Source organism: Lygodium microphyllum, chromosome 28, assembly GCF_053477565.2.
Source record: "Lygodium microphyllum isolate KBCC chromosome 28, Lygodium_microphyllum_v1.1.10, whole genome shotgun sequence".
Taxonomy (NCBI): Eukaryota; Viridiplantae; Streptophyta; class Polypodiopsida; order Schizaeales; family Lygodiaceae; genus Lygodium; species Lygodium microphyllum.
In genome coordinates, this window is record NC_141162.1 from 37,891,096 (window position 1) to 37,918,768 (window position 27,673).

The 27,673-nt window shown below is 41.3% G+C and overlaps 1 protein-coding gene across 2 annotated transcripts in view; it reads right to left on the bottom strand.

Annotated features, from left to right (window-relative positions):
* Window positions 1-27,673, bottom strand: part of LOC148011363 (putative plastidic glucose transporter 1) — a 74,217-nt gene that overhangs the window by 42,960 nt on the left and 3,584 nt on the right. For both annotated transcript variants that reach the window (XM_087670229.1, XM_087670230.1), the window contains exons 3-4: window positions 9,425-9,625; window positions 9,091-9,190 (exon numbers count right to left, since the gene is read on the bottom strand). In XM_087670229.1, coding sequence (XP_087526355.1) covers window positions 9,091-9,190; window positions 9,425-9,625 — 301 coding nt within the window. The remainder of the gene's footprint in view (window positions 1-9,090; window positions 9,191-9,424; window positions 9,626-27,673) is intronic.

The window sequence follows — 27,673 nt, forward strand, 5'->3', positions numbered from 1 at the left end:
AAGTAACACTCGCTCTATAATCTCTCTTCCTCGACCAAGGCATAGATGGGGTTTTTGTATGCAATGATACACAACCATGTGCTTGAGCCTTGCATCTTGCACAGCATCTTCAGCCATACTTGCCTTGTCCTCCAATACAAAACTGGAATTGCTGTTCCAAAAGTGATGGCCTAGCAGTTAACACTTGGCCCATAATCATGAGGTTGTGGGTTCAAGGTTTGCTGGGTGCATGATGCATCACTTAGTTTGACACCTTACATTCACATGGTTGTCCAAACCATTGCCCACTAGAACACTTGGTCGGTTCTCCTCCTTTGTAGGGGTCCCAGTGCAATCAAGCTCCACTGTTGGCTTCCCAGCTATTCTGTTTGTGCATAGGAAAAACACCAATGTGGCTCTTGCCCACTCTCTCAACTAGTATTTGGAGGAGAGTCCTAGTTGATCAAGCTCCATTCTTCATTCAGCTTGCTAGCTATCCTATCTACACATAGGGAAAAATGCCAGCATGGCTCTTGCCTAGCCTGCTGCTCATTTACCTTTGAAGAAAAGGGATTTTCTTTGAAGTTGTCTCACAGGGTTCTACCTAATGGTATTGAATTGGCAGCTCAGTCAATTCCTCTAATGGTATGTTTAAGATATTCAAATACCAAGTAGATAATTTCTCACTTCTTGTGGTGGTGCCTTAAAAGCCTTCATTTTAACTGGAGGAAATGCTGGAACTCTCGCTATGTAGCTCATTAAGATAACTCTTTTCCACGAACCCCTTCTTACCCGCTATCCTTCTCAAATTTTTCTTTAAAGCAACCTATCTATGACTCTACATTTGAAATTACTTTAAAAGAGGAATTGTTTTTGTACCATTGTTGTTTGCATTAAATTTCATGGGTGCTTTACCCCATATATTGGGGACCTCTCATTGTAATATAATCTGTTGGTTCCATAAAAGAATGAGGACATGAAAATCTATGTGATTTGTGCACGCATGTTTGTGCATTTGTAACAATCTTGGGAAGTTGACCTATAAATTTGGTGAGCTCCTAATGTAATTATATACAACCTCGTACTATTTTTAGGCCAACTATGTGTTGATGCCCTTTGATCCATGATCTAGGCTTCCTAGGCATTTAAACTGTCATTAAATGTAGTTGTTGCCCCTAGAATCCTAGGCACTAAGTGACACTAGGGTTAGGGTTTCCTGCGACGGTTAAGCCGTTTAGGGTTTCATTTTATTACAAAAAGACACTATGTGCATCATTAGCACATAAGTGTGGCATTTTCATCGTGATCACCTTGAGGGTCATACTCTGTCTCATTCATTAATACATTGCTTCTCATTTGCAATCGAGTGTTATTGTGCATTGATTATATCTTTCATTCTCGCTCATTCTTTATTAAATTAATTGCACAATTACTCCATACTTGGGCCAACAGTGGTATCAGAGCAACTTACCTCCATTGCCCATCACTTGCAACCTTAGCCAGCTGCAAACCAAAGCCATTGCCATTGCACCAACTTTCATCGCCCCAACCAAGTGGTCCTAACAGTTGCACATCAACATGCCACCACTGTCACCTCCACTTGGTCTTTTCAGCAGATGAACACCATCAATATCAAGATTCGACAACCCTCTGCTGCAACTGTAGCTTGTGCACCTTTATCACCTACAAGAGTTGCCACTAGTCAGTCAAGTACTTTATTGGCTATCCTACAAGTTTGTAGCCACTGTTGTTGCCGCCTGCACCCAACAGCTCCTCAAAAGTCGCCTTGTGCACCTCTACCTTGTGCCCATAAGCCTATCATCTTGTCTCAGTTTGCAAGGACAACCACCTACCACCTTCCGCATCGCTGGCCCTTGGACCTACTTGCAATGTCACCTCCCTACTTTCACGTATAGCGTGCCTGTACACAAGCTGCAGTGATCAACGACCTGCCTCCTCAGTTCCAAGTTGTCGCCACCTACAGGTGGCTTACTTGGACCTATCAGGTACTTGTCATCTACTTCACATCACCCATGCCACCTCAACCAATTGATACACTAGGCTTCTACCTTTTGCATTACGTCAAATCATGAATTTCCATCTTTCTCTTTTCGACTAACAAATTCAATTTCTACATTTCATTCAAAATAATATGTATTATCTTTTCTCTTATACCATCGAGTCCCTGTTTCCATTTGAGCCCCTTCACAAGCACAAATTTAGGGCTTTTCTCAATTTGCATTCAATTTGTGCCCAATATGAAAATTTGGGGCTTTTCATCAATTTTCTCAAATTCATCATTGAATTGAATAAATTTATCCCTGATCGTCATCAATTTGGGGATTTTTGTCACACATCTTCAATTTTATCGCCAAATTTGCAGCTTTTCCAAAATTTGACATCTTCATCGAATTGAGGCCCAATTCATCATTAAGCACAATGTTCAGCATCATCCAAGTAAAAATTTCACAAAAAATTTTTAAATTTCTCTTCAATTTCCTAATAAAATTTGCAGCTTTTTTTCATTCGAGCTCAGTTTCACCCAAATTTCTTTGGAAATTTGGGCTTTTCTGAAATGCATCAAAATCAAGGCTTCGTGTGGCTTCAAATGCAGCATTCAACATCAATTAGGTAATGATTTCATCCAATTTCGGTAGAATTGGGGGATTTTGCCCAAATTCACCTCTGAGAAACATGAAATTTAGGGCTTTTGCCTCAACTTTCTTCGGCCTCTCAACATGCTTAAAAATCATATTATTCCACTATTGCTCATGTTTTTTCCTCACATTGAAGACAAATTCTATTATTTCAGCACATTTATTGGAGAATATTCTGAAATTCTACTATTGTTTCCAACATGGAGCATTTTAGTCATTAATATCTGATTTCATCATATTCTTGATTGCTGCCTTGTTCAGGTGATATTTTGTTTCTGAAAAGTAATGTTTTCAGCATCTTTTTCTCTCTCCTCAACAGGAAAAGAGCAAGAAAAATCTATTTATTTTCATATTATTTGGCTCCAATATATCATCCAACATCTCTTCTATCGGCGGTCTATCATTATTTGGGTATTTATTTTATCTTTCTCCACTTGGAAATTGTTATTTTGTTGCTGATTCCGACTCATGGCTAGCAATAATAATGATTTATTGGGCATGCTTGGTGCCGACGACAAGCTTAATGGCACCAATTATCCTACGTGGACATATATGATGTGGCACGTTCTTGTAGCAAAGAATCTATGGCATATTGTAAATGGCACTAAGCAAAGGCTGGCTTCTCCAACATCGGCACACGTGAGCTTTGAAAGGAAAAAAGATCCATAGAGGCTCAATTAGAGCCCTTAAAGGAGACATGGGTAAAATATGGATGCACAATATTACGCGATGGATGGTCGGATATACACCGAAGAAATGTTTACAATATTTCGGTGTCTTCATGCAAAGGCGCCATGTTCATTAAGGCCATCAATGCCTCTATCTCAAGCCTTACCATCACAAGAGCTTTTATTTGGGAGCACATACAATAGGTCATCATGGATGTAGGAGTCCAAAATGTGATACAAGTGATGATAAGTATTGGAAGCAATTGTGTGTCTATAGGACGTATGCTTGAGGAGGAGTTTCCTAACATAGTATGGACTCCATGTGCATCCCATTGCCTTGACTTGCTTATTGAAGATTGTGGGCAAATATCTTAGATAGATGACATTTTCAAGACGGCAACAAGTATGGTAAGATTTGTGAAGAAGAGGCCATCCGTCACAAGCATATTTCAAACCAATAGCACACTTGAGCTATTAAAGCCCTCTACTACTAGATTTTCTTATATATTTATTGTATTAGAGAAGTTGATACGGGTCCGTCCAAATTTGATACGGACCATTGCATGCCAAGAATGGCTCATATGGAGTAAGAGAGAGTCTCCAAAGGCTCTTGCTTTTAGGCGCAATATTTTAAATTAGATTTGGGGGTTGAGGCAAAGGCATTTGTGAAAAGTTCCACTCCTATTTACACTATATTGCACATCACTGATATGGAGAGGAGTACTTAGGGCCTTCTATATGAGTATATGGATAAAATTAGCGAGGCCTTGCTTCGCAACAGCATTTTGCCCCAAGACAAGTAAGTAACTTATTTTATATATGATCCATCATCCTTTGCTCTCAAGGATTGATGAGATTCGTGCAATGTGAAATACGCGATGGGATTAGTTCCATAAACCAATCCATGCTATCGCACATATCTTGCATCTCCTTTAGCGTAGCGAGGAGCAGTACACTAGCGAGAAGTTAGAGAAGGGCTTCATGGAGTACATGAGGCACCTCACAAGGAATGATATAGATATGATGAGGAGAGTACAGAATCATAGCAACTAAGAAACGTGTTTCAATTTAAAACTTACAAAACATTCCTTAAAGTACGAAACATTTTTTAGAGTAAAAAATAGGGGGTTTTTTTTCGCAAGTTGGAATCCAAAACATGGTTTTTTTGACAAAAACTATTGGGCAATGTTAAACATGATGAGGATGATATATAATGACTTATGAGTGCTTAAGATTTTGAATGAGAGATTGATTTTCTTGTAATTTTGTTTAGCTATTGAACATTGTCAATCTAGTATCTGTTCTTGACTTGAGAGTTTATTATTATACGACTTTAGTCTCATTTATGAGTTATTTATAATGTATTATGATTCATTTTCGATTTTGACATTTTGTCAATTTGTTTTGAAATGAGAATCATGATGTTGCAACTTGACTCAGTCCATATTGTAGATAGACCATTTACATGTTTATTTCAATTTTCTTTGTATGATATATATGAATCATAATGTTTGAGTTCTAATCCATAGTATAGCTTGTCCAAAGGCTAACTTTGACAAGTGACAAGTCAATAACGGATCATAGATATATAACATATTATTCTCAATTGACTATATAATCACTCAAGCTCAATTGATCATTCTTTGTTTAAGAGAGAGTTCCATAGAAATTTAGAATCTCTTTCCCTAGTCAAAACTATTAAAAATCCCTATATAAAAATATCAGTGTTTCTTATTTTACCCCCTCTTAAAAGAAACTTATGAAAAATGTTTCTGAGGTCTCGTTTCTGACTTCTATGTAGAGGATGATTTGCTAGCATTCTGCAATTATTCTCTTCATTTTGGCCGACACACAGCTAGGCTTCGAGAGACACAGCTTCAACCTATCTCTTAGTGGGAGAAATACGACAATTGTGCTTCTACTTTGGTGTGTGACTGGTGACTTTTATATTTTGAATCTTGATAATATAATGCATTATGCAACCTAGGTAACAAGTTCTATAATCTATTGCTTACTTAAATGTTGATTTTGTGGCTTGCCTATTAGCAATTGCCAATTACTTAACCTCAATCTCTTAAATTTAAATAGAAATGCATTGTCATTTGTGTTCTATCGCAAGATTATAGTTCAAGGCTTGCTGAGAGGAACTGGAGCACACGGACCCTTTTCCATACCAAAAAGAAAAACAAGCTCACAACTACCCAGCTGGAGCATTTAGTGTTTTGCCATTGCAATCTCTAGCTTCTTGAGAGAATTGCTCTATTCCCCAGGCCTTCACAAGCAAATTGGTAATTATTAGTATTATATATAATTAACATTTTAACCTTGACACTTGACATTGCTTGGAAGTTTACAAAAGTACATAAAATCAGAATTATTCAACATGAAAATTCCACGTCAGTCCATGCATAATTGCTTGCTGTAATAAATTACAGCCAGGTACAAAGAGAGCAAACTGTAGGCAAAATGAATGCACCAAGTCAACCAGTGACTATCAAAGCATAACCAACATCAAGCAGGCATAAATCAACATGTGACAGTCATACAGACATCGAGCAAACACCCAAGCATATCAAATGAATCCATCAATAAGCTAGCACACCCCCTAGTCGGACGAGAAGATGGTGCACGAATCCTCAAAGTCTAGATGAGTCGTGACTCATGATACACGGGAGTCAGTTTAGCGTTCCAAACTGCAGTTGCCATATGTTCATTGATGCGTTGATACTTATTACCCACTAGTTACTAAAGTCTAGAGACTAGTATACAGCGCTCAGTGCTCACGAGACTTTGGAGTTTTGACAAATTGTTCACATGACATAGTTACATGTATCATTGTATCTTGATTTCACTTATTATGCATCTTGTTCCACTGTTCTTGATGTCAGTCTCCACTGTTCTTGATGTCAGCCTTCACTGCTCTTCAGATCATAGATGATTCATGAAACCTAAATTATAATTCATTTTGTTGCCTTAAGTTTTGAAAACTGAGTCTTAATTGTGTTAAGCTATCTTAAGTTTCAGCCATTGAGTCTCGACTCCTGAATCTTCACTAGTAAGTTGTGACATGTGTAATGAATCATCATTTCAATCATATGACATGAAGACCCAAAGTTTTCCATAAAATTTCGATATATGTTGTAGGCATTGATATATTTATATACCCACATAATATTGTATTTATTTTAGTGTACGATGCGAAATGTCATTTCCATGTTTTCAAAATTTGGCAAAAACTCTGGTTTTTCTTGTTTCCATTTTTCTTGTTTCCGAAACTCCCCTATACTATGTTACGCGCCATCGCTCTTATGATGGCATGGACTAGCTCCAAGTCTGCTTTCTCAAATATGAGGACTTTTGGTCCCCCCATTGGCTGCTAGACAATCTTCAAGACAGCAAGCAACTTCTTTCTGTAGCAGCCCGCACACAAGTCTCTGCTCACAAGGAACACGGTAATCTTCTTGCATGTGCATTGGTGGCTACAGCATGCAATGAAAAACCCTTATGCTATAAATATGCTTTTTCATATGATCGTTGGGTGGAAGCAATGAAGGCAAAGATTGATTCCATCCATTAGAATGACACTTGGAAGCTATGTGATTTACCTCATGGCAAGTATGCAATAGGTATCAAATGGGTTTACAAAATTAAAAGAACGTCAGATGGTTCTATTGACAAGTACAAAGCTCCACTCATTGCTAAGGGCTATGCCCAATGGCAAGGAATCGACTTTGAGGAGATCTATGCCCCTACCTCTCGCATCACTACCATGAGGAGTATCATTGCCTTTGCCACCCACTTTCATTGGGAGGCGCTTCCAACTAGACATCAAACCACAAAGTTTGTCATCTCAAGAGGGCTTTGTATGGTTTAAAGCAAGCTCCACGGGCTTGGTATGCCCACATACATTCTCATCTATTGCATCTTGGATTTTAGAATAGCCCTACTAAGGCTACTCTTTACATATGACATCAAGATTCTGATTTTATTCTTCTATTACTTTATATTGATGACATGCTTATCATGGGGATCAATATTGGTCAAATTGCAGCATTGAAGACTAATTTACTGCAAACATTTGCCATGACAAATCTTGGTCTACTTCACTATTACTTGGGTATCTAATTTGCCACCATTGTGAAGGTCATCATCATGACACAATCCAAATATATGGGACAGCATTTTCAGCACTTTCAATTTGAGGACTACAAGCCCATGTCTACTCCCTTGGAGCCTCGTTTCAAATTCACTTCTGATGATGATAGTGGATCCTTTGACACTAGTTTATATCAGAAAGCTATTAGATGCTTGATTTATCTACGTCACACGAGACCCGATCTTCAATTTTCCGTCTCCCAGTTAAGCAAGTTTATACACAGCCCTTCAATATTTCATTGATAGGCAATGAAGGATATCTTAAAGGCAGCCAAGATCTTGGCCTTTTCAACAAGGCCGATTCTTCACTCTCTTTGCATGGATATTCAATAGTGATTGGGCTAGATGTTCAAATTCTCATGTCTCTCATAGTGGCACCTGCTTCTTCTTGGGTACATCTCTTATTTCTTGGTTCAGCAAGAAACAAACTACAGTCGCTACTTCCAGTTGTAAAGCCAAGTACAAAGTAGCGTTCACAACCACAGTAGAGTGTGTTTGACTTCGCAAGTTACTTGTAGATCTTTATGTGCACCAGACAGCTTCGACACTACACTGGCAACCAGAGTGCTTGGCCTATTACGTGGACCCTAGACCCCATTGTTCCATGCCCACACAAGGCATATAGAAGTTCATTACCATTATATTTGCCAGATAAAGAGTTTTCTTACGTACCACTCGAAGACACCTTGGTAGATCTTTTCACAAAGGCTCTTCCTTGGCCAAGGTTCTAGGCTTTTCGGAAAGCCTTAAACTTGATTCCATTTGTTCCATGATACTCTCTTAGGTTGCTATATCCACTTGGATGAACTCGTGCAACCATGGCCTTATATTTTCTTTTATTTTCTAGGATTTTGTCATTGTTTCTAGATCACTCTCTATCCAATTCATGGAGGAGCATTTGTAGGCCATGTCATGGGCTACACATTGATGCCCTTTAATCCATGATCTACACTCCCTAGGCATTTAAACTATCAATAATGCAATTGTTCCCCTAGTGACACTAGGGTTATGGTGTCCGATGACAATTAGGCCATTTAGGGTTTCATTTTATTATAAAAATACATTTTGTGCATCATTAGTACATAAGTGTGGCATTTTCATTGTGATCGCCTTGGGCATTGTACAATGTACTCTCTCTCATTCATTAATACATCACGTCTCATTTATGACGGAGTGTTGTTGTGCATCGATTAATTCTTTCATTCCTGTTCATTCTTTATTAAATTAATCATGCAATTACTCCACACCTGGGCCAACATTAATCTGGTTGTTAGACAGAAGGCTCCCAAAGATTGCATCCTTGTCTTTACATACAATTGTTTTAGCAACCATCACAGCCACCCACACATTGTTCTTATCCAAGAACAAACAAATCATTTCAGTATATTGACCAAACATTTCTCATTAATTGTAATGGTTCAAACTATGGGATCAATGGTGCATCACTGCATTAAGGACAACTAGTATTAGCAAAAATGGTCACCAATGTGGCATGCTCTACTAAAGTTTAAAGCAAAGCAAGGGAAATTCAAAACACTAAGCTCCTTGGCCTTAGTTTGATGCCTTAGGTAGAATTTTAGCATAAAACCTGCAAGATGTTTAAACATGCCATGCAACAACTCAAGTTTTACCTCAGATATATAAACAGGTACTAGGCCAGTATTGACCCCAATGCCTATGCCCACCAAAAAACGGCCCACAATCATTGGATAAATGGATTCAGCACTGGCACTGCATCCAAATCAAATTATTTTCTCAACCACTTTCAGTTCCTGCTTCTGACTTCTAATTCTTGTGAGATTTTCAAGTTTGAAAGATAAATATGTATTGGTTAGAATGTGCTAGCTTTATACCCTAACATTCCAAGAGGACACAAACTCTCTTTCTTTCATCATTTTGGAATTTTAATTAAAGAAAACACAGCACTCAGTGAAGATGCTTTAAAAAAGGGCATTGAAGCCATACCTTAAAGCAGCTCCCATTATAAGAGGCAGCATATCAACTTGGAATGTCCTCCTACGCCCAATCTTGTCTGCAAGCACACCGCCACTTATGCTGCCAAGAAATGCACCAAGTAGAAACGTACTTACTACAAAGCCCTCCATGATGGTGTCGCCTTCAAAATGTAAATCATGAGCTATAGATGTCAAAGGACCATTCATAATCCTGTATCATAACATGGAGAAAACCAGTATCACATTCGTAAACATTTCTGGATTATATGCAATCTTAGCTCACTCACAAAACTTGCAGCAACTTATAATACTGAAAGACAATTCCAAGTGTGGTACTGTTTGACGCACACTAAATTGGTTACTCACATTAGTAACACAAAAGTGAAGAGAATCTTCAAAACTGCACAGTAAAGGCAGCATTGTTAAGAATTACCCTGTAGCCAAAAGTCTTTCTTTATAACAGGAATAATAAAACAGCTGATCAGAACAACTAGAATAACTGCTGACCATTATTAAGAAATCATTTCATCTTAAGAACAGTCTTGAGAATGTTGTAGTTCACTTGCTTGTGCTAGAACTTACACTAAGAGATCTTGTAGGTGTACAGGATGCTATATGTATACAAGAAAGAAGAATGACTTTTAGATACTAGGTTCTTAAACAAGTTTCCATAACACATATTCTTCTTATATGAAGAGTTTCAAACATACTAAGTCCAAAAAATAAAGTTCTATTCAAACCACCTTAGTGATTGGATCTGGTTCAATACCACAGTGAGTTACAACCTAAACCTTTTGATGGAGGCAGCCTGGATATGTTATCAGTCATGTTATTTCCTGTCTTTCTCCCATCTCTCCCCATGTCCATTCTCTTGGTTGCAAGCATCAGCTTGAGTCAGATGAGGCATTTGGCGCTCTAACACCGATCATATCTATCAGATCTTTCACCTAGGCATGCCCCTTTCGGGCAGCCTCTTAGGTACCTTCCCTAGATTTTCCACCAAGCATGTATGCTACCCTTTTTCTTTTTGTGGCCGATCTGCCCTGCTTTGTCCCTTCGGACAGCCAGATGACCTTTTCCTTGCTAGTTAGATGGTCCATGAGTAGGTGGCAGCATGTTTGAGCCTCCATTAGGCTAAGCAACACCTTTCTGAGACGTCCAACTTGTTTTACATTAAATGGACCATCCTTGGTTGCAGGTCAGCTATATTGGCTGCTGGAAAGCCAGTTTTAGACTACATCATCTCTTCTATACCCTACTTGTTATGCCCTTGGACATCATGGATGGGGCCCCATAGCATTGGCCACTAGGGATCACTGAGTGTGAATATTGTTAGGTTAGGATTCAGCAGCATGCGTGCACACGCGCACTTGCAGTGAACAAGTGAACAGCAAGTGAGGAGAGTTGTTGGAAGGTCACATCCACATGAGAATGATAATGGAAGTACAATCCCTAAGGCACTAACGCATTGGCGGGTGTTCACACCTGTCTTCTAGCATCAACAGCCTACTTCTCAGCCATCCATCACAGATTTGGACTGTTTCTAGCCATCTCTACACTGCTGCTCAACTAGGCAGGTGCTGTCATCATCAAATTTCTGCATTTACTGCTGCATGCTTCCCAAGAACTTGCGTTTCAGCCAGATCCACTGCCGCCTGCAGCTAGCAATAGCCTGGACAGCTGCATTTTACTCATACCGCTGCCACTCAGCTTGTTTTGGACCTCCAGGAGCTGCATTTGCTGCATACTGCTGCCACCCTTCCTGTCCATGAACGCATTTTTAAAAAATGGAACAGGGAACGGAATGGAATAAGAATTGCCATTCCTTGTTTACATGAGAGGGAGCTGAAACAAGGGAACAGAATAGGAACAGTAGGGAAACCAACATGAATGGAAAAATGGCCATTCCCTGTCACTATGTCATGAGCTTCCATGCCATCATTTCCCTGCTGTGTTTGCAATTTACAGCCTGTTTTAGGCCCATGACACTAATCCAGCATGCTACTGCTATGTTTGCTGCTACCAAACACATTTGGAGGCTGTCCTAGTGCATTACGGGATCCATCAAAGTACAACGGTCTCTCCAGCTCATACTCTCTCTGCCCCAGTCCTAAAGGTACAGGAGTTTGCGGGTGAGTATTCTTCACTGCCATTGTATTACATTTAGTATTCATTCATTATCTTTCATTGTGTTCATTGTCTCTATGTTACTCTAACCCTAACTATGTTTCTTTATCAGTCTGTGCATTTGCCGAACGATTGTGTTGTGTTTTTTGTGGTAGAGCATTTCTTTACAATCTGTGCAAGATGGATCCTAGTGGGGTGGAACATTGGTATCAAAGCCTCTTCTTGCTCTCCAACATAGGTCATGATGACATGCACAAAAATAAAGCTCATGGGACTGTGATGATCCAACCTGATATGGCCTCTCCATTCCTTGATAGGCCAGTATATCATGTGTGGAAATGGTTTGCATTGTTGTTAGTTAAGTTTGCTCTCCACTACCATCAAGTGTTTCAAGGGTGTCCTTCAAAGTTTTCACCTAAGGACATGGTAGTACCCTCCATTGGGCACAATGGTGAGAGTTCTTTTTCAAATAATTTTTGGAATTTATTACGCAAGTTACAAAAAATAAGGAAGAGAGAATGGCAGTCCTTCAAGTCAAGCTAGACAAGATGCATTACACACTAAATCTTTATTAGCTCATTAAAACAGCCTCAAAACTAAATTTTACCAAAGTTTATGTGTTACATAAGCAAACATCTGAACTTTGGAAGGATCCACATATATAAATAGGAGGCTACCTTGCCATCATCCCTTGTTTTGCAGGTTATCCAAGTCCTTCCCAGCCTCCATCCATCAAGCACCTCATTCAGCCTGCTGTCAAGGTCATCTCCACCTATATTGCCCTTCAGCCTGGCAACTCCTCTCAGCCATCATCATCTACAGCATGCCATTTTTGTGTTTTCAGCACTTCTCTTTGTTAGTCTCTACTCTAATTGGTGTTACTCAACTCGGGATCCATCTCCAATGGACAATACACAATGACACCTCCCTCAGTCCCCCTCCCACAAGAGCCATATGTTGTTGGATAACTCTACTTCTCAGCATCTTGTACACTCTTTTATTCATTTACAACATTCATTTATTCACTTCAATGTTCTCTTTCTTCTCTGCTTGTATTTTTGCATTTTGCGTTTGTGTTTAAGTTCTGTATGTTTCACTCATAGACACACACTCAATGTTTTCTTTTGCAAACCCTAGCATATCTCCAAAGTCCACATGGTATTAAAGTTGGTGCTCTTCTAAAGAGTTACCTGAGGCTATAGTAGATTGCTTGGTTTGATCTTGATTACACTGTACACCACGTGTTGATTCACAATAGCTCAGTGAAACCAACCTTCCTTCTCAAAGAGGTTGATAATGACCTGATTAATCAACAATTACAGCAAGTAATTGATCTGATAAAAATGAGAGACACAATTTACCACTTAATCTTGGACAATGGACAGCCGGTTGGCCCCAAAATTGGCGCCCCTTGCGGTATTTCTTTAACTTGTATTGAAATCTGGATGGAATACATTGAGATTCCTTGAATCTCCTTCGCTCTCCAATTGCCTCTTGCTGTCAAGAATGACCAGCAAGCTTCCAAACCAATGTTCCCCTTGGTTTCCTTGAGGATTGGCCTTCAATTGTGCTGCTTGGTAACAAATTTAGTCTCAAATGTCTGCTGGCTGAATGGCCACTTGAATCTCCTAAAATTAGCCCAATGTCAATTATTTAAAATCAATTATTTGGGCCTTATTTCTGAGTGCACTTCCTAAGGTGGTTGTTAAACCCTAATTTCTGCTGTAAATTAGGATTTACAACAGAGATTAGTCAATATCTCCACCTCCAATGGCTGATTTTGCTAGAAATGCTGAGCAAGAATGGGAATACTCTAAAGGATGACAGAAATGCTAAGGAGAGAAAATTCTGATTTTTACCACAAGAAAATGGAGAAAATCAGCTGCTGCCCTGTTTAGACAGCCACGGAAATTGTCGCAGACGACCAACACCTCCCAAAACTGTTGTCGCCTTGCAACAATAGAGCCTTGGACTGCAATCACCTTGTCTAGAAGCCTCCCCTATGGCTGCAAATGGTCTCCAACAACAAGTGACCTGATCACATAGCCTCTCTCCAACTAACACATTGCAAAATGATCCTCTGTGTGCGTGTGCGCGCGCGCACGCATGCTAGCCTCCAAAAATGTGATGTAATAACTATTATGGCCTAGAAAAATACTTTGACTGGCCAACAATTGAATTGCCTAAGCCAATTTATCACCCAAGTGATCCTGAGCACTCACTAACCCAAAACTGGCATTAATTAATTAATTAACGCCAGTTCTCTAGTGTCACCACTAATATTTATGGCTAATTAATTGTTCTATGCCAAGTTTTGACACCAAGTACCACCTAGTACCTATCCAGTATAACTTATTACAACTCTTACCTTTGGCATTAACTAATATCTCGAGGTCCTAGGTCCCACATTGTGAAATAACTGACCTACACATGTGCATGTCACATTTGCACATTTGATTAACTTTCATTAGATGCTAAGAAAAGCATAAAAATTTCACGTCCTCATGATACTCGGACTATTCCATCTTCAAATCCTCTAATGTTTTCTTAGGCTACTCTTACAATGGAGGCTCTGTTGAGACACTATGATTTTAACTTGGAGGACAACACTCCATCTATTAGCCTTTCTTTTAGAGATCGTTAACCGAGGCCTAGCTCTTTTCCATCTCACATTCTTTCACAAGGTGCATCTTAGTTGGAGCACTTTGTTAACAAGACTAATCAACTCACTTGAGGAAAGACTATCTGCTTGGGACAACCAAAAGTCCAAGATCTTCACAATCAAGCCCAGTGCACAAGTTCATATAATCAATTTTTGTGGGAATCTGATTACATCTATACTGCACCTTTAGTTATGCAGTGACCAACTATAAGTCACCATGCAGACCCAGATTGGACCAATATGGAGTAGAAAAAAACTCTATGATCAAAGATGTTCCACAAAGTAATCCTTTATATTCTATTTCACTTGTGTTTGAGTTTGGTGCTTCACATTCACCTTCACATTTCCCTCCCTTCCCTCCTCCCACTTTCACTTCACATTTAGATTCCTCTACATTCAATCTAGACCTCTATTTTGGACATACCATAGGTTATCATATCTTAGCAACCTTTGTGTATCTTTCTTTCTTAGGATGGCGAAACATTGGATCATCAAGCCGCAAGTTATCATCCTCAAGATCGCAAAGCAATCAGGTCGACTATGCACACGCAAATCATAGGGGAGCCGTATAGGTGAACTCACTTAGGATCTTTTCCTTTGCATATGCTTGCCATCTACATGAAGAGAAAAGGGGGGGAGGGGGGTAGCAACCCCCCCATCATCTGTGTGCAGGTGGAGGATGGGGGGCTGCCACCCCCCTTTTTTTACACATTATGATGATGTAAGCATTTTATGTGAGACGATTGGCACATAGGCTACGATATGAGAGAGAGAGAGAGAGAGAGAGAGAGAGTGTGTGTGTGTGTGTAGACATTTCATTACATTTTGATTTTAGGCCATCCCGAGACACTCAAAGTGTACCACTTTGCACCTTAGTACTTTGTTGCCAAGAATGCCATATGTGCACTATGCATCTCTTCCAAGACCATCATGGCATTACATGCCTAAAAGAATAGACTTTGTACATTTTGCTAGAAACCCCGGCCATGAGATGACAATTGTCACTCAAAGGCCAAGGGTATTAGACCCACACCCCAAATCACTCCATCCACAACTAATGATATTCTTGTGAGATGGAAGGATCGAGGTGCAGCTGAGATTCAGTAGACAGTGTGAGAGTGAGAGACAGAGTGAAGCACGACACCCAAGAGAATAGACTGAAAGAGTGTGTCCAGAAAAGTACAAAGTACAACCCTTAAACCTTAGGGTTATAGGGGGTGTTCACACCCGACACACACTAAGTGCCCATAAGTGTGTAACATAAGCACATAAGAACATACGACAATAAGACTATAAGTCTGGGGAAAAAACCTCTCCTACCGAGAGTAAAAAGTGCCCCGGTGTCCTACTAATCACCGACACTCCCATATGAGCATAGGCGTAAGTGAGGCGTGAGTCAAATACCCAACAAACCCCCCTGGAGTGAAGAGTGATCAAAAGTACAAGGATCATCCGCCACCAAAGGATATCAAATTTAAAGCATCGTGAAATGCTTCAAATTTGTCACGAGGAAGAGCTTTGGTGAAGATGTCTGCCACATTACTGGTGGTAGGACAATAGACAAGGCTGATATCACCTGCATGTAGCCTCTCTCTGACAAAGTGATAATGGATCTCAATGTGTTTCGTGCAAGCATGAAACACTTGGTTCCGTGCCACTGCAATGGCACTCTGACTGTCAGTGAACAAAGGAGTAGGCTCCGTAACAGATACATCCAAATCAGCTAGCAAGCGTCTAAGCCATACGCATTCAACTGTGGTAATGAAAGCTGCCTTGTATTCAGCTTCACATGACAATGTGGCAACAGTGGATTGTTTCTTGCTAAGCCAAGGAATGCAAGAAGAGCCAAGAAAGAAACAATTGCCACTAGTGGAGTGACGTGTATCATAATCACCAGCCCAATCAGAATCACTGTAAGCATGTAACTGCAGTGGTCCCCCCCTTGGCATAAAGCAACCCAAGAGATCGAGTACCCTGCAAGTAGCGAAAAACACGCTTGACAGCTTGCCAATGTGACATACGTGGCTGATCTTTCCTATACGATTAATTATATAAGCACCTGCCTAGGAACAGCTCATGATAGGCATCGTAATATAGGGCAAATTGACCCTTACTAAATTTATACTTCTTAGCGCAAAGATCATGAAACATTTTCATCCTCTTCTTCCCTACTTCTTGATGTAACAAGCCTTATGATCTAATCTTGTTAGGATGTGCAAGGGAAGTAAACCTTTCTTGCAATGCTTCAAGCTCTAGGAGCTTGTTTCAAACCATATAGTGCCTTTTTGAGCTTGCATACCAAATGTTCTGAGCCTTCAACTGCAAAACCAATGGGCTGCTGTACATAAACTTCCTCCTGAAGTTCTCCATGTAAAAATGCAGTCTTGATATCTAGGTGATGCACTGTCCAACCATAATGTGCAGCCAAAGCAATCATAGACCTGATGGTCGTCATACGGGAAGTAGGAGTAAATGTCTCCTCATAATCAATGCCCTTTTTCTGTGCGTAGCCTTTAGCTACAAGCCGTGCCTTGTATTTATCAATGGATCCATCTGCTTTCCTTTTCAGTTTGTAGACCCATTTCGTTCCAATGGCTTTCTTCCCAAATGGCAAGGACACCAAATCCCAAGTTTGATTCTTAGTAATAGAATCTAATTCAGCTTGCATTGCTGCCATCCAATGCACACTGTGTTGTGCATCCTCATAACATTCAGGCTCTTCATTATCAAAAGTACTTGCTGCCATAATAAACTCCATGGTATGTGCTGAATCATGCAAACGAGTTTGCCTTCTACTACGACCAACCATGGGTGCATCCAAAGGACTATCTTGCATAGTCTAGAAATACCATCTAGGTAACTGTCTAGCATCCTGACTGTGTGCAAGCTCTTGCTGAATTTCAGTTTCAGCATGATGCTGAATATTCCGATCAGCCAATGGCTGAATTTCTGCACTTTCCATAGGAGCAGCTGGTTGAACATTAGGTTCATTTTCTGAAGCTCCAACTGAATCACCAAAAGTAATGGGCAGCAGCCCTTCAAAAACATCACGCGCAGCCTGATATGTGTCCAAATCAGCCAAGGATAATTCTGATTTTTCATCAAAAACAGCATCCCTGCTGACAAAAACCTTCTTTGTAACGGGATCATAGAGTCTGTAGCCTTTGCTTTCATTGCTATATCCCATAAAAATGCACTTAACAGCCTTGTTGTCCAACTTTTTTCTAAGTACCTGTGGAATATGGGCATAGGCAAGACACCCAAAGGTATGAAAGTGACCAACAGAAGGTTTACGGCTGTTCCAAGCCTCAAAAGGTGTGATGGTCTTCAAGGCTTTGGTAGGGCATCTGTTCAAAATATGGCAAGCACACATGACTGCTTCCATCCAAAAACTATGAGGCAAGCTTTTTGCCTTCAGCATACATCTGGCCATCTCCATGAGTGACCGATTCTTCCTCTCTACTACCCCATTCTGCTGTGGAGTATAGGCAGTAGTATACTGATGGACTATGCCTTTCTGCTGCAAAAAGGAATTCAGCATAGAGGACATGTATTCCCCCCCTCGGTCCGAACGGAGAGTCTTAATCTTGCATCCAGATTGATTTTCAACAAGTGCACTGAAAGCCAAAAATGCATCATACACTTCTGACTTCTTTTTCAAATAGTAGACCCAGCAAAAACGTGTAAAGTCATCAATGAATGTCACAAAATAATAACAACCGCCCAATGACATGGTTTGCATAGGCCCACAAACATCTGAATGCACCAACTGCAATCTGGTTGTTGCTCTGAAAGCAACATCACGAGGAAATGAGAAACGATGCATTTTCCCTAAAATGCATCCCTTGCATAAGTGCTCAAGAGGTCTCTCCAAGAGAGATAAGCCATTCAGCATCTGAGTACGCTACAAGAGCATCAAGCTACCAAAGTTTACATGCCCCAAACGAGCATGCCATAACTCCGCCTGTATCATAGCAGGAGTAAGAGTGGATGTCAAGTATGCTGTCTGATCTACTAAAAGAGCATCCAACTCATATAAACCATGACACAAAGATCCTGTCAAGACCAAAGTCATGCGTTCTTTATCTCTAACCATGCAACGGTCATCATCAAATGTGACCTGCAAACCACAACGTGCCAAAGAAGAAATAGAAAGCAAATTCTTCTTGATTCCAAGCACAAACAAAGCATCCTGCAGGCGGAGAATAGAGCCATCAATGGCTGTGAGCTGAATCTCCCCAATACCACGAACAGGGTATGATGCATTATTGGCACACTGTACCGATTTTCCAACGGGGGGTGCACTAACTGAAGCAAACAAATCTCTGCGAGATGTAATATGTCTAGAAGCACCACTGTCAAAGAACCAAGTGTCAATATCCTCTGTAGAGCTAAGTGCTCTATCGGCCCAAGAGATGTCATAACTGCAAGTGTAAAAACAATAGTCCTTGTCCACAACAAAGGACGCGGACTCACTAGCAGTGGAAGGAGTAGTAGAAACAGACATTCCTGACTCCTTCTTCTCTTTGGCAATGCGCTTCCTGCACTCAATGATATAGTGGCCGGGCTTCTTACAATAATGACATTTTCCTTTTTTAGCTTGCGTCCCCCCTTGTGTCTGATTCTGCAATGTGCCCGAAGTGCCAGAACTCTGTGGAGCATTTTTCACCTTGCTGTTTTTGCCTTTCTGTCTTGCCACAAAAGTCTGCTCAGAGACTATAGCATCCACACCACTATTTTTCCTTGTTTGCTCCTCCTCTAGAAGCAAACTAACCAGCTGAATAAAAGTGAGTGGGTGCTCAGCAATCCTCATGGTGAGGTTCAATGCAATATGAAAAGACAAGTACGAAGGAGGTAAGGAATTCAAGGTGGTGGATATCAACTGTGCATCCGAAAAATACTCATCTACATTCATGAGCTGCTCCCTCAAGTCCTGAATCTTATTTAAGTGATCCTGCATAGAATCACCCTCATGCAACTTCAAAGTTTCCAACTCTTTCTTCAAGAAAGAGATCCGAGTCTCATTCTTTCCTGCAAACATATGCTCCAAAGTCAACCATGCATCTCGTGAAGAAGATGCCGAACGAATGTGAGGGATGATGAACCGCTGAACTGCCAGAGCAATCAGCGACAAGGCCTGTGCATCACGTGTATCCCAAGCTTTTTGAGCTGCAATTCTTGGAGGAAGTGGTTGAGGTGGAGCGGACTGAGGTCCCCGTTGTCCACGTGCACCATGGGGAGGAGGAGTAATGGGAGCTACAACTCCCGGTTGAGTTTCCTCTCCACTGACATAATCCCATAAATTCTTGGCCACTAATACATTCTTCATCATGAATGACCATAGCGAATAATTGTTTCCGTCCAATCTGTCTTCCTTGGATACATACGTAAAGACATCACCTCCCCGATTTGCCATGATGACAAATTTCCAAAGACAAATGAGCAATGTCAAAGCAGTATGGACTGAAAATCTGCAAATTTCTAGAAATTGCAGCAAACACACTTCTGCAATTAATGTGCAAGGGCGTACTCTGTCAAAAACTGTCTTTTAATGCACGCTTCCCAAGGTGCAAACAGTGCTTAGCAACACTGTTATATCAAAATCCCCAAAATTTTTTGCCAAAATGTCTGTCAAAACAGTCTTTCTGTGACTGTATCAGCAGTTCATATGCAACTGTCCTCAAAATACACAAAAGCCCCAAAATTTCTGATGAACCACTCCAGAAATTTGCATCAAATTTATCGCACACCTGTATCCTGTGCTGTGCCTGCCGTGTATGAACCTCCTCTTCCAGAACTTTGTTCTGGACTAAAAATAAAAAATTTTGTTAAAAAATACCTGACGTGGACTGCAGGCTGACGGGGCAGTGTGGCAGGTCGCTATCAGAGCGGGCGGATGGGACGCTCTAGCAGACGTTGACGTTGACTGGGCGAGTTTGGTGACGTCTGCAACTGGCGGCGCAAACTAACAGTCCGTCAGGCTGAGGGGCTGACAACTGACGTGGCGCCTGACGGCTGACGGTTGACGGCGCTGGCGATTGACGAGCGGGAGGCTAAAGACGAGCAGGCTTGTGGCGACTGTGCGCTGGCGACTGGAGGTGACGACTGAATCTGCGTGCTGGCTGACGGACAGACACAGAGACAGGTGGCGTGCCACAGGCTGGCGGAGCTGGCGGAGCTGGCGGAGCTGGCGCTGGAGGCTGACGACAAGCAGGCGACTGTTGACGGACGGCACTGGCGAGCTGGAGGCTGACGACGTCCAACCCTGCTGGCAACTGACGAGCGGGAGGCTGGTGTCAAGTAGACCTGATGGCGACTGACGAGCGCCCTGTGCACGCTGAGCAGACGCAAGGCTAAGGCAGCTGAGATGGCGGCTCCTCCAGGTGCACTGGAAGCACGCAGGTACAGGGGGAAACTGATGGGGGCTGCAGAGAGTGGGAGCTTCAATCTGCAGACTACAGACTGCTCTGATACCAAATGTGAGATGGAAGGATCGAGCTGCAGCTGAGATTCAATAGACAGTGTGAGAGTGAGAGACAGAGTGAAGCACGACACCCAAGAGAATAGACTGCAAGAGTGTGTCCAGAAAAGTACAAAGTACAACCCTTAAACCTTAGGGTTGTAGGGGGTATTCACACCCGACACACACTAAGTGCCCATAAGTGTGTAACATTACATAAGAACATACGACAATAAGACTATAAGTCTGGGGAAAAAAACCTCTCCTACCGAGAGTAAAAAGTGCCCCAGTGTCCTACTGATCACCGACACTCCCATATGAGCGTAGGCGTAAGTGAGACGTGAGTCAAATACCCAACAATTCTACCCATACCAAAGTTGAATCCAATACCCATCCCCAAACCAATCTCAACCCCTTTCGATAGTGGTAGTACCACTTCATGGCAATTGAGAGGAGGTCTTCCCCAAGGAGATAGCACAGTTCCTCCACCCCCTGGTGCCTATGTTCACCATGCTTGCCATTGGTGAGGTGGATCTTGGATCTCCCCCTCGGTCTCAATGCCTTATGGCATCTCTAACTAGTTTAATCATTACCTCTCATTAGGCTAGCCGCTTAGAAGTCCTAGGTCATCCTTAGGAACCTTAGGCTTGTGAGACTCACTTACTTTAGGCTTAGCCATATTTTTTCAAGTCTTTCACTGCATTCTATACTCGCTTAGCTTTCTTTTTCATTTAACACAACATCCAAAGCACCTCAATATGAGACATCTAATATATAAGTTTCTTTCTTGATTCTTTCATGTTGGGTTTTGTATTTCAATTTAGGACTAACATTACAAGTATTTACTAGTCCTAACTGGGCTGAAGGTTCGGGCTTCCCTATGCTACTTAGTCAATATAAGAGCCCTCTACCGAGATCAAGTACTAGCATGTTCCATATACTAGATGAATAATTCTCCTTTGGCTCTTCTAGCAAGGAGTGTCAAATCTACCTTCATTATTAGTCTACATTTTGGTTCTTGACACCACACACTGTCCGATATTAGATCCTCCTCTATCTTCGGCATCACCATCCAATGGTTGAGAACGGGTTTCTACCCTTTCATTGGTAATTACACATTTCATATGTCTTCAACATCCAACTCCCTTCCTAGTTGTACCTATCCTTTGCATTGCATGATCATCATTATCTTTATTAAAGGGTGCTTGAGCAAGTGAATCTTTATAAAGGATGCTTGAGCAAGTGAATAATTTTCCCATGGGGGACACTGTCCAAGGGGCACCTAGCTACTTGTGCATTCTCATCATGTAGCATTCATCTATGCATCTCATTTAGCAAAGCATCCTTGGGCAGATCCTAAGTTGTTTCCACTAGTGGTTCTACTATCACCCCACCTCCCTACCTCTTCATCATTTCCTCTCACTGATAGCTTGGACCCATTGTTGGGATAGTGTTCTATTTTGTGATGCAGGATGTAACCATCCCTTAATTTCCCCCATGAGCACACTTATTCCCCAGAAAAAATAATAATAATAATAATCAAGTTCAAAGTGGCTCCATCACCCTTCAGCCTAGCGACTCCTATTGGCTGCATTTTGCCCCAGCATGCTAATGCCATCATCATCTATAGGTCATTTTTGTATTTTCAGCACTTTCCTTCATTAATCATTTCTCCAATCAACCGATGGTTACTACACTCAAGATCTATCTCCAGTGGACAACACACATCAACACCTCCATCAACTTGCTCCCACAAGAGCCATCGGCTATTGGACAACTCTGCTTCAAAGCATCTTGTACACTCTTTCATTCATTTAATACATTCAATTATTCACTTTAGAATTCTAACTTCTCTTTCTTCTGTGTTTGTGTTTTTTGCATTTTTCACTTTTGCATTTGTGTTTGCATTCTCTATGTTTCAATTGTGGTTGTACACTTAGTGTTTTCTCTTGCAAACCCTAGCATACCTCCACACTTCATGCTAGTTGAGAGCCCATGGCCGATGATGTTGAGGCTGATATAAACTAAGGTGGTACCTTTTGGAAAGGGAGGTAATCTTTTATCCAATTAAAAGGGTGTGCCCTTTGGCTTGGCGGTCATGATTTTACCGTCCCAAACAAACTAAGCCTTGTTTTGACCTACTAGTCCCATAAATGTTATGCGTTGTTTTTAGGCCTCCTGAGACCCATCTACCATTACGTGCATGTAAACACACCATCCGAATGGCCATTCCAGTTGGTTGGTCCCGTTTAGGACTAGATGCATGTTTTGTTTGGGAGATCGTCATTTTAGATTGCCTGCGCTCATTAAACACCCATTTAGGCCTAGCATATCTCAATGATTGCCTATGTCCTATTTTGGGGTAGGCATGCCCTTTTAGGGTAGATCAATGCCCTTTTGCATGTGGCAAGCATGTCCCATTTTTTATGTTTATGGACTACCCAGCACTCCCATGCCTTTAAGATTTCTAGAGCTCACAATCCAAATTGATGCAATGCGTCCTATCTTGAGCCGCATAGCGGTCAGTCAAGTGTGGCCAATACTCGGATGCTAAGTTGAAATGCTGAAGCTAAGAGTGAAACTCAAGCAACAAGCCCTACATGAGCTCAACAATAGCAGAGACGTTATGAGCCTTCAATGAGCGGATGACCTCGTATGGAACAAGGGCAGGGCAGGGGATCAGGTTGGGGTTCCAACCCCTACACTAAATCCCATAAGTTCTGAGAGTCTTAAGGCATGCCTCATCAAAGTTGACCAAGTGGTGTAGTTTGACCTATTGAAATAAGTCTTGTCATTAAATGTATGCTTGGCAAATGAGATACTAAAACCATGAGGTGTCTGTAAAGATGGATAGATGGGATGAGATGGAGGTGGTGGTGGTGGATAAGGAAGAGGGGGTAAAGATAGATAGGCAAAAAACCCTCAATGCTCAAGCATGGACTAGGCCATCTTCAACATGGTCCAATTTTGTCACTCCACTACAACATACCCTGATTGTGTGTCGATGTTGGCAAAATTTGTACAAGCACCATACTGCATATAGAACCCATCAAGTATGTGAGAGGTGAACTCTCCACCAAGATCGGCTCAAAATCCTCAAACCTTGAATGTAGATTGATTTCTACAAATGTTTTCAACTCACAAAATTGAGAATAAGTCTCTAGTTTGAGCTCCAAGAAATAGGGCCAAACATACCTTGAAAATCATCATCTAGAAGCATAAGATATTCGGTCTTGCCCAAGGATGGCGTGCACATGGGGCCCCACAAGTTTGTGTGGACAAGCTTCAAAGGTATAGAAGCCATACGAATAGACACCTTGCGCTCGATGTTGTTTTTCCCTCAAACAACTAAGGCAAATAGATGGGATTTTAGAAGGGAAGTCTGGCAAAACCATGCCCTTCTTGTTGGCCTATCAAATTGAGTCAAAGTTGAGGTATATGTAGTGGGCATGCCATAAAAGCCTTAAGTACAAAAAAAATGGGCAGATAGGATAGTGAGCTTGTAAAGCCCACCCTCCAAAGAACTAGACCACAGAACATATGTAGAAGTATCCTCCACCATAACCACCTCTTGCCTAAACACCATGCAAATACCTAACTCCATGAGACCATGAATAAAAAGAAGATCGAAGCCCCGACTTTGCCACATAAAGGACTTTAACTATCGAATCCTATCTATCAAGAAGTAGAGAAATGGTATCCATGCCTCAACAAGCACCAATAAATGGTCACCAATGCTAATGAAGCCTATTCTATAATGCAAATCTTGGATCTAACTATGTTGATATATCATGTGACTATGTTCTATTGTCCACTAGCCAAGTCTTCCTTGAAAAAGAAGCAAGGGCAATGTCATCCACCTTCGAAAGATGGAAAAAAACTACCTTCATTGGCCTAGCCAATGTAGCCTTGAAATCCTTTGATCCATCCTTGCCCCAAGTTGAAGATGGGGAAATTTCTTCCAGTATTTTTCCTCCAAATGTGTCGTCTTTCCAAGATGCAAACACTTGGGCTAACTCTTAGACTTTTTGTCCTTCTTCTTCTCAGGCTGCTCCTTTTTTTCTTGCCCTTCTATTTTTGACCACTACTTGAAGATGTGCTTACCACAAAAGCACAATTAGTTGTCCTTGTACCAATGGGTCATGTCTCCTTGTGCAAGCCTCCTACTCCAATATCATAGGCATAAGCTCGTCCCACATAATGGTATACCAAACCCTAGGGGTGAGACTACTACAGCAAACATCATACTTTGGTGACAAAAGATGTGATTAAAGGTCACAGTCATGTCCTCCGAAGAAATCTTCTTCCCTATGGATACAACCTTGAGGGTTATGCAACGTGCAAAAGTCCTAACCTAGTAGAGGGAAGATAAGTTGGTCTAGATATCTATTGCAAAGAAAATGCATCTAACATGCACAAAAACGGAGTCATGACAGCTGATGAAGAGAAATGACTGGCTTGAAAGTTGAGTCTGTCCCAAAGGGCTGCCTAATCAAGAGTGGATCCAATCTAGGGGGGTCCAACGTGGGGTGGAAAATAGGTAGGGTGACAAAATCCCATACATCGAAGGTGTCTCGGATGCATTCCACGTTGCATGACCACAAGGCATAGTTGGTGCCATCCAGTTTCTCCTTCTCAAAAAGATATGGCAAAACAGACACTTGCACAAATGCTACCACAATGGCAAGACAAGGACCCTCAATCCCATCAAGGATAGGAGGGATAGAACCTCAAAGGGATAGTGGGAAGAAGAAGGATGCTGATCATGGTTTGTGTTGAGAAATAGACAAATGATGTATGCTCCAAGAGGAGCTGCCCTAAATCCCATATGCACAGTGAGGAGAGTGGAACAACTCAAAAGTCTATAAAGCATTGTACTTGACTATGAAATGAATACAATATCATGATGCTTTGTACTTTCAGTTAAGTGTCTGTTATTGTCGATTCTACACAAGATTGTGTTTATGAGTCCAAGCTAATCTATCTTGGAACCTAATTCACTTGTGTAATAGTTTGTCTCTACTTGTCCATGTCATTATGAACTTGGTTTACATCTTTGATCCACCATAGCTTGTGTCATGTCGTAGATCCACATCGTTCAACATGGTATCAGAGCCCAGTTGGGCATGGCACAGCTCATACTCTGAACCTCTAGTCTCTCTTCACCTCTGGTGATCTCTAACCAGCTCACATTCAGCTCATATCTCCAGTTTCAACTTCAAATCTCAGTTGGACCTTGTGGCAGCCATAGCCAGACTGCACCTACCCACCTTGGAGTACTTGGATCTCTCTCTACGGGCCATATCTTCAAGTGAATCCTTCTCGAAGTATCTTCCCTTGCTCCAGGCGCTTCAGCCTATCACATCAGACAGCAATATTAGCATCCACAGCAGGCAACATTGCGTGATCTGCAGAAACAGCGCAGTCTGAAACTGCGTGACGGTTCGTACAGCTACACGCACAACACACAGTGCAATCGACGCAACAACCATAGGGCTTTTGTAGCCCATGAGATAAGCTTCATGGCCATGTAAAAATTTCTGAGAATGATCAAGTGTGTAATCCACACAGACCAAAAAAGTAGGCTACTACATAAACCCTAATCCAGGAAGCCATAGCCATCAAGGTCCAAGCTCATTTTTTTCTTCAAATTCTTATTCCCTTCAATCTAGGGGACACACTGCCACTCTTACCTGAGTCTGAACTCAGTTCACAGCAAGATTAACACTTTAGATCAACAAGCAAGAAGAAGATCAAGCACTGACATTCAATACTAAGCTCAAGAATAGTATCTATTGATACTCAACTAGTGTCAGTTGACACTGATCTACTTGTGACACTTCACAAATCTCCCTTGCTGGTGTTTTTCAGTAAATTGGAGCTGCTCAACATGGCAGAGCTTGAGCAAATAGCAAAGTTCAATGGAGAAGGCTTCCATGCCTGGAAGGAAAAGACCATGTATCACCTAATGCGGAAAGACTTGTGGGACCTGTTTGAAGATGATGCAAACAACAAGAAGGAAGATGATGAAGACGGGTTGTTGAAGAAGACCAGTTCAAATCCAAAGAATGGAAGAAGATGAATAATAAGGCACTAGGCATCATTGCCTGGGGATTAAGTGATGATGTGCTACATCATATATCTAGCATTAGAAATGCTAGAACCGCCTGGGAGGAACTTGATAGAATGTTTGGTACTCAAGCAAAGAATTCAAAGGTAAAACTTCTCATGCAGTTTTATAAACTGGATATCAAAGACAGTGCTTCTATGACCATACACATTAATAAGTTTAAGAGTTTAAAAACTCAGCTTGCATCTCTTAAAAAGAATATTGATGAAGATGAAGCAATAGCCGTAATGCTTACAAGTGTAAACAAGGATCCATATGAGAACCTTGTGTCCACTCTAAGTAATGTTCCGAGTCTCTCACTCAAAGATATTGAGCACTCACTGCTTGATGAAGAAAGCAAGTTTAAAAGTAAAGATGTAAAAGAAACTAGCCCAAGGGAAAACCTCTTATACACTAGAGGAGCTACTGGACCCAAAGGAAGAGGTCGAGGATTCAACACCGACAACAGGAATCGGATGACATGTGATTATTGTGGTAAAACTGGCCATATTGCCAGTGAATGCTTCCACAAGAAAAGAGCACAGCAGATGCAGAATAACCACCACCAAAATCAATTCATGAATGAAGAAGAAGAAAAAGATACTTCTGTTACCATCAACAACCATGATAAACTGTTTTAAAGAATATGTTTCCCTTAGTGTATTTGATTTGTAAAAACCCTTGCTAAGATATAAAGTCTCAAGCTTTAACTTGACTAGGCTGCCTATGAGCTAGTCTTCCGGGCCATGTTATCATGTAGGGGGGGCAAAAGCCAGCAAGTGTAGGGACTCATCATTTGAGGGGGGGTGTTGAGAAATAGACATATGATGTATGCTCCAAGAGGAGCTGTCCTGAATCCCATATGCACAATGAGAAGAGTGGAACAACTCAAAGTCTATAA